This window comes from Grammomys surdaster, unplaced genomic scaffold, assembly GCF_004785775.1.
Source record: "Grammomys surdaster isolate TR1022 unplaced genomic scaffold, NIH_TR_1.0 125984, whole genome shotgun sequence".
NCBI classification, from domain to species: Eukaryota; Metazoa; Chordata; class Mammalia; order Rodentia; family Muridae; genus Grammomys; species Grammomys surdaster.
The window spans coordinates 3,229,768-3,238,185 of record NW_021620800.1 but is presented as its reverse complement, the minus strand read 5'-3'; the positions used below and the strand labels follow the sequence as shown (position 1 = coordinate 3,238,185).

The window sequence follows — 8,418 nt, the reverse complement described above, 5'->3', positions numbered from 1 at the left end:
TTTGGAAATTTTTGAAGGATGGTGTTTAGGTTTGGTTCATTCTTCCTTCCTTCCTTCCTTCCTCCTTCTTTCTTTCTCTCTTTCTGGCCTGAAACTCACTGTGTAGCCTCAACCGGTCTTGAACTTTCAGCGAGATTACAGAACCTGTGGCGCTCCTGCCTTAGCCTTCCAGTGCGTAGATTCTGGCCATGTATTTATTTAATACCAGATTATTTATTTAGTATTATTTATTATGTATCAAATTACTGGCTCAGTGGTAATTTGATATTTAATAAAACACGAAACGGGAGCTGTAATTCGTACCATTGCTCTTGGCTCCTTAGGCACGTGGAGAAGACACACCCGTGTTCAGCATCTGCTTTAATGGCTGTCTCTTTGCTGGATGGCAGCTCTGGGGTTCATCAAGGAGCTTACTCCAAAATGCCACAAAGAACGTTTCCCAATTTGCTAAATAAAACTAATAAGATTTTTTTAAAAAATATTCTGCAGTTTGGTTTGATTTTCTTCTAGGATCTCTGCTTTTGCTTATCGGCTAATAGCTTCCGGCAAATGGAAAATATAATACAAACAACGTAAGAAGTCACACGTGCGCGTCGTCGCAGTCTGTGGAATAGGAAGAGAAAACCGGGAAGAGCCGCTTCTCCGGGTCTCAGGATTTCTTTGATGTACCACATACTCATGGTTATGATCTTGCATATGGTCAGCTACATTTTCTAATAGGCAAATCGCTCCTGGGGTGTTTGGTAGCGAACAATATCACACAGCGTTGCCTAAGACTAGGCTTCAAACCCTAGAGTAGTAGCACACCGGGCATCCTATAATCACACTGAAGTGAGTTCCTTACTGTGATAAATTTCTGGAGGAAACCAGAACCCCAACTAGAAGTGATTTGTGAGAGAACAGCGCAAGACGGTCTTACTTATCAGTGTCAACGGCTTGCCCAGATCTGAGCTCAGCATGTATGCTTCCTAATCCTTCCACAAGCCCTACAATGAATTACTGAGAAATCCAGTAACTTGTTAAGGTCATCCGGCTAGTAAATGATGAGGTACGTATTTTAATGGGTCTTTGGAGTCCCTCACTTACTCAGGGCCTCCTGATAAGATGTGTAATCTACTGGGTGATCCCGGGAGCTTCTCCAATAACTAATAAACTTTGGATAAGAAGCACTCCCCAATCAGCCCAGTGTCTGGCAAATGAGTCCCCTATGCTCCCTGCTCCAGGGGCTTGGAGGAAGACACACATGTCGCAAGACGTCAATTCCAGCCGGGAGCCTGGCATCTCGTTTAGATCGGTCCTATGTTGCCTCTGTAGCTTCTCCTGGCAGAGGGAGTGGGTTGAAACAAGTTCTTGCGCTGTGGCCTAGACTGTTGGTGAACCTGTAGTTTTCCTGCCTTAGCTTCTAGATGATTGACGTTACAGGAATGTACCACCACACCCTTTTTTTGGTGGTGGTACCTGTTTGTCACCTAGCCAAAAACCCCTCTCCATTCCAGCTGGTATGGGCTCTCAGAAACCCAAATGGGAGAAGAAGAAGAAGAAGAAGAAGAAGAAGAAGAAGAAGAAGGAGGAGGAGGAGGAGGAGGAGGAGGAGGAGAAGAAGAAGAAGAAGAAGAAGAAGAAGAAGAAGAAGAAGAAGAAGAAGAAGAAACCCCTCCCAGACCAGCGAAGAATGCTCCCTGGGATAAAGCTGGTTCGCTTACCTGAGATGGCCTTGGCCATCAACCCAACCCTGTCTGTGGCTCTAGCCTTATCTAGGCCCCTCCCTAGCTCTCCCCACACTCCAGCCTGTCAAACACCCTTGTCCTTTGTTATCAGAACAGGCCATGCTCCCGGCAGCCTCTCCACCTTTGCACCTGCTGTTCCCTCCTCCAAGGGGGTGAGGGGGGGAGGCTTTTCTTCCTTATCCTTCCAGCGACTTCCTGCCTACTTCAGGAAACACCTCAAAGGCTCACGCCTGCATGAAGACCTCTCCCATGGCACGTTTCAGTCGGCCGCAGTGGGATTCCACTCACCGAGTTGTGTAAAGATACATATTTGACCCTCACTCAGGAGGCTGGAAATCAGAGTCAGTGAAACCCGGAAATCAGTGGCTGCCTTCTCCAGAGCCCAGTTCCTGGGGCTGGGTGTGAATACAGCCTAATGACCGTTTTCCACTTATAACCTGTGAGGCCATTTCGTGGGTGATGATTTGCCTCCTGCTCCTTTGGTGTCCCCCTCTCTATTGATGACACTTTTCCTACCAGCTGACTGCATATGACATTTCTGTTCCTCTACCTGTGTCATCTCCCAGTCCCCACCCCTCACCTCACACATTTAATCCCACCCTTTTTTGTTGATGACTGTATTGTGCTTCAGCTTCCACTAACCCTAATGTCCTGTGCTTGCATAAACGAGGACAACTAAAGGCATCAGCCTCCCGCTAATGTCTCTCTTAGTTAGGAACTTTCTCACAGTGTTCCCCGTTCCCCTCAGAGGAAAAACAAACAAACAAACAAACAACAAACATTATTTTAGTTCAGTAGAAAGACTGAAGATCCCTTTCGGCTTTTAAGGATTTCTCTCCAGGGGACACTCCACAGGTGCGTGGTGTATTAATGGATCACGCGTATCTGGCCCAGAAAGCGATCCTCCGCTCACACCAGGTTGTTTATTTAGTGTATCTGCTTCGTATTCGCTCTGTTCAAAAGCATCAAGCTAAAAATATCTTGTTTATGCGCTCTGGACCGACAATGCAGCAGTTGGGCCATTAATCACTGAGAATATGTTGAGTGAGAATGTGATTCAAGCACAGGATGCGTCCTCCAGACGAAGTCGGTTCTTTACTGTAACCACAGTGCAAGCACAGCAGACCTCCCCAAAAGTTTTTAGCCGCTCCTCTTTGAGCCTCCTAGGCGGATCGCACCGCCTTTCCTGGCCTAACACGGCCATTACACTGGGGGGGGGGTCTTGACCTGCAAACCCTAGTGTCACAGAAAGACCCCCAGCATGGAGCGCAGACAAATGGAGTTCGAGAGGACGTAAGGCCTCAGCTCAAGAAGCCGCAAAAAGGTCTTCGGGGTGCAAAAACGAAACACTTGGGTGTTCACCAGGCCCCTTCTGTCCCGGACCTCCGCGGCCGCGATCCAGGTGGAGAATGAACGGGACGCCACGTGGCTGGGGAGCCGATGCACGCAAACTCCTACCCACAGCCGCGAGCCTGTAGGCGGCGCGGTGCGGAGGATCCCGAGGACCCGACAGGGGGCTCCCAGTGGATGCTCGAAAGGCTCGGTAGCCAGGAACAGGACACCAGAGCTACCGAGATTAGTGCCCCACCCCCCGAATGACAGTAGGTAATGAAAATTGTGGCTTCAGGCCCCTGACTATGGGCCCCGCCTGGGGATCACGGTCCCCGATTCAAGTTCACTCCTCTCACTCCAACACCCTGCCCTCTCCCCGCCCCTGCGCGCTCTCTTTAGTGTCCCTGTTCCGCGAGTCTCGGAGGATCCACCCGCCGGTCCCCGGGGGTGTGTGGGGGGGTGTGTGGGTCCCGAACACTTGACTAGAGGCTCCACGCAGGGTAGCAGCGTCCGCCTTGTAAGCCTAGCAAGCCTATGGCTCCGGCCTGGAGACATAATTAAAAAGAAAGTTTTCCAGCCTAGGCGGGTGGACCAGCCAGGTCCACCAGGCTCCAGGGTTAGCGGCCGCCTCCGCTCCCCGCTGGGTCCTAGCGCCCTACTACTCTAAAGAGCCCTTGGGACCCTTGAGTTCTAGAGAGGCTGAGCGAAAGAGAGGTGCTCTGCCTGGAAGCAGTGGGGTCGCCTGGAGTTCAGAGATAAAGATGCACAATCTCAGCGCTCTGGGCCTCCTTACTCGGCGGTGCCCGCTAGGTTGCTGGTCCAAAACAGTCCCCAACCTCCCGCGCCGCGGCTCTCCGCCACAGCCTTTTAGAAATCCGGGTGGGAGAAAGGCCTAGTTCCAGCTTTTAAGACAAGTCTTCACTACGGTAGCTCAAGATTTAGCATTCTCTCTCCAAACGTCCCCCAATCTCCATCTCCCCTCGCTCGGCCTCTGGATGCTCCCGGGCTCCCTAGTGTTGGCTGGGAGTGGGTAACTTAGAGGCTTAAAGGAGGGGCGCCTAACCACCGACCACGTGTGTGCGGGGGCGACAGCGCCGCTGGGGTGGGGCTGAGCGCCGCAAGCCGGGTTCGCCTTGCCGCGCAGGAGTCAGTGGGCGTTGCGCCACGATCTCTCTCCACTAGCACTATGCTCCCGCCCCACTCACCGCCTTGGAAAGTCACAAGAGAAGGCGGGCTCTAAGACCCAGCAGACACCATCCTGCTGGCGCCCTCGGTCCCAGACCGGCTTGGACACCAGGGGGCGATGCCCGACCCGCTATAAAAGCGGTCCCCGCGCGGGCCTGGCCATTCGCGACCCGAAGCTGCGCGGGCGCGAGTGAGTTGGGGCACTGGGTGGGCGGCGGCGACAGCGGCGCCACGCGCAGGCTGGAGGCCGCCGAGGCTCGCCATGCCGGGAGAACTCTAACTCCCCCATGGAGTCGGCCGACTTCTACGAGGCGGAGCCGCGGCCCCCGATGAGCAGTCACCTCCAGAGCCCCCCGCACGCGCCCAGCAACGCCGCCTTTGGCTTTCCCCGGGGCGCGGGCCCCGCGCCGCCCCCAGCCCCACCTGCCGCCCCGGAGCCGCTGGGCGGCATCTGCGAGCACGAGACGTCTATAGACATCAGCGCCTACATCGACCCGGCCGCCTTCAACGACGAGTTCCTGGCCGACCTCTTCCAGCACAGCCGGCAGCAGGAGAAGGCCAAGGCGGCGGCGGGCCCCGCGGGTGGCGGCGGTGACTTTGACTACCCGGGCGCCCCGGCGGGCCCCGGAGGCGCGGTCATGTCCGCGGGGGCGCACGGCCCCCCTCCTGGCTATGGCTGTGCGGCGGCCGGCTACCTGGACGGCAGGCTGGAGCCCCTGTACGAGCGCGTCGGGGCGTCCGCGCTGCGGCCGCTGGTGATCAAGCAGGAGCCCCGCGAGGAGGACGAGGCGAAGCAGCTGGCGCTGGCCGGCCTCTTCCCCTACCAGCCCCCGCCGCCCCCGCCGCCGCCGCACCCGCACGCGTCTCCCGCGCACCTGGCCGCCCCCCACTTGCAGTTCCAGATCGCGCACTGCGGCCAGACCACCATGCACCTGCAGCCTGGCCACCCCACGCCGCCGCCCACGCCCGTGCCCAGCCCGCACCCCGCGCCCGCCTTGGGTGCTGCGGGCCTGCCGGGCCCCGGGGCCGCGCTCAAGGGCTTGGCCGGGACGCACCCCGACCTCCGCACGGGCGGCGGCGGTGGCGGAGCCGGCGCGGGCAAGGCCAAGAAGTCGGTGGACAAGAACAGCAACGAGTACCGGGTACGGCGGGAACGCAACAACATCGCGGTGCGCAAGAGCCGAGATAAAGCCAAGCAGCGCAACGTGGAGACGCAGCAGAAGGTGCTGGAGTTGACCAGTGACAATGACCGCCTGCGCAAGCGGGTGGAACAGCTGAGCCGTGAACTGGACGCGCTGCGGGGCATCTTCCGCCAGCTGCCTGAGAACTCCTTGGTCAAGGCCATGGGTAACTGCGCGTGAGGCGCGCGGCTGTGGGACCGCCTTGGGCCGGCCCCTGGCTGTGGACCCGGAGGATGGTTTCGGGTCGCTGGATCTCTAGGCTACCGGGGCCGTACAAGCCAAGACTAGGAGATTCCGGTGTCGCCTGAAAGCCTGGCCTGCTCCGCGTGTCCCCTCCCTTCCTCTGAGCCGGACTCGGTGTGTCTAAGATGAGGGAGTCAGGCCGTGGTGGTTTCTCCTTGACACCGAGAGACTTTTCCGCGGAGCGGAGCTGGGAGCCCGGCAGTTCTAGTATTAAGGAAGTAACCTTGTGCCTTGGATAACTCAAAACTCGCTCCTTTTCCTACCGAGTAGGGGGAGCAAACATGTGCCTTGATATTTTATTTGGAGGATTCCTGCTTCCTCTCGGGCCGCAGCAGGCCCCCATGAGAAAAATGAAGGGTGGAGGCCCAGGGCAGGAGGAAGATTCAGGAAGCTAAGATCCCGGCAGTGGCCCGAGCTGCCCCTCAGTCCCTGTCCTTAGATGGGAGGGACTTAGGGTGTTGGGGATTTGAATCTCAGAGTGTCCCCACCTCCACCCCAAGCTACTTGGAGATGGAGGGTTCCTAATCCCTTGCTTTTCGCACCTCCACCTACATTCCTCCCACCACCCCCCAGCTTACAACAGGCCTGGTTTCCTGGGTGAGTTTATGGAGAATGGGGGCACCACCCCCGGCCAGACCAGAAAGCTGAGTTGCAAGTTAGCCTTGTGGTTAAGCGAGTGATAGGAAACGGGGACCTAAGGTTCTGGTCTTTGGGGTTGGGGATAAAAGGGCACCGGGACCATCAGCCTCCTGTGTACTGTATGTCGTCGCCAGCCTCTGTTGCTGAAGGAACTTGAAGCACAATCGATCCATCCCAGAGGGACTGGAGTTATGACAAGCTTCCCAAATATTTTGCTTTATCATCCGATATCAACACTTGTATCTGGTCTCTGTGTCCCAGCGGTGCCTTGTGCAATGTCAGTGTGCACGTCTATGCTAAACCACCATTTTATTTGGTCTTTTGTTTTGTTTTGGTTTTGCTCTGATTCTTGCCAAACCGAGACTCTTCGCTGACTAGGGGAAGGAGCTGAGTGAGGCTCTCTCTCGCTCTTTTTGGTTGAGGGATGTTTGTTTGTTTTTTTTTTTCTTTTGCCTCCCAGAGGACCAATGAAATGAAGTGGGCTTCTCCCTCTCCCCTAGTTTTCCAAGGGTGTATGTAGTGGGTCTTAGCTTCCTTCAGCTGAGACTTATACAGGCTTACCCACTCACCCACCCCCATCCCCAAAGGCCCTGGCTCTGGGTCTGGAAAGAAGGCCACCTCCAGCCAATTCGTACACACCCCTGTGGCTGGGAGCAGGGGTGAACTGCTTCCTTCTCTTCTTTTTTTTGGGGGGGGAAGGGGCACAAAGTTTCATGCTAGATGTCGTATGTATTATATCTATAATATAAACATATCAAACTCAGTTTTGGTGTCTTTTTAAAACCAGAGGGAAGTCACTTGTAAGGTTTGCTCTGGGCTGGGTTCCATTTGAAACAGCATTTTCTGTGTCTGAGGTCCTAAGTCTTCATCTCTGGAGTCTCTTTCTACCTGGGTGACGTGCCATGGCAGTCAAGAAATGGATAGGGACTCTAAGCTAAGAACACCCTGAGTCTAAAGACTGAGTCCCTCGGAATTCAGGGGGGTGGGGGTGGAGGGGTAGTGCTATCTTTGGGCCATGGTCTCTCTCTGCATCCTAGAATAAGAGGGAGACAGAAGAGAACACCTCCTCTACCTGACGAGAGATCCCACTTAGAAGCTCTCAGCTTAAGGGACCTTTTGGCCACATTCCCAAATCACCCCACTCCAGCTCTAGAAGAACAAGGCCCACACCACCTTTGCCCAGCCTCTTCAGTGGAGCCCTGGAAAACAGGATTCTTCATCCTTCCCTGCCCACTTCCCAGTCTCTGGTGCCGCCCAGAATGGCAGCTTGGGTGCTGAGCCCCCTTTATAGCCTATCTAGGGAGGTGTCAGCAGTGAATCTGTAAGGATTCATCTGCCCCGCTTTCTCCATCCAGGCAAATGGGATTGGCTTCTAATGATCACACAGTCATTGCTACAACGACCCCATGAGGTGCAGACATCCAGTTGGCTGTAGTAACAGGCTGGTAAGGAAAGGGTGGTCTTCATCACTATCCCTGCCTGGAGCCCAGAGGGAACTGGGCTCTTCACCTGGAGTGTGACTGCTGGGCAGCTTCAGTATATACTGGTGAGAAATGATAAGTTCTTTCAAATTCTGCAAACTAGTTTAGCGTGACTAGCCTTTGTGGTTACGTTGTCCCACCAACCCCTTCCCCCACCGCCCTCTCTGTCCTATGCCTTACCACCTCCTCACCCATGGCTGCCCTTGGCAGAGGAAAGGCCAAAGCCCAGTGAGGAGGCGGTGGCCTGCCCCGTCAGCCTGGGAACTAGGAAGGCAGAGCCTCACCGCCTGCCTAGAGGCTGGGGCAGGCCTTGGCTTGCAGGCCCCAGCAAACCCTCTCTGAGTTCAGTGTGGATTCCAGTTTTTCTTGTTTACAGGGAATGATCCTTGAATTCCCCCTTTGCTCCCAGAACAGGTCCTAGGCTGAACAGGGGCGGGGGGGGGGGGGGTTTGCTCCTGCTCTCCTTTCCCTACCACCTGAAGTGGGGGTGGTCATTTCTCCAGGGGCTCATGGGAGGGCACCCTTCCTGCACATCCAACTCAAGTTTCCACATAGGCCCGAATTGGGAACAAGAAGGGCCCAATCAGGGACGCCTCCAGTGTGGTCTGTGTTGGGGGGCAGGAGGTACAG

At 55.6% G+C, this 8,418-nt stretch overlaps 1 protein-coding gene across 1 annotated transcript; it reads left to right on the top strand.

Annotated features, from left to right (window-relative positions):
• The first annotated feature begins 4,411 nt into the window (after window positions 1–4,411).
• Window positions 4,412–7,070, top strand: Cebpa (CCAAT enhancer binding protein alpha). The gene has a single exon (XM_028754159.1). The coding sequence runs from the start codon at window positions 4,532–4,534 to the stop codon at window positions 5,603–5,605; it is 1,074 nt and encodes a 357-aa protein (XP_028609992.1). The 5' UTR covers window positions 4,412–4,531; the 3' UTR covers window positions 5,606–7,070.
• The last annotated feature ends 1,348 nt before the right edge of the window (window positions 7,071–8,418 follow it).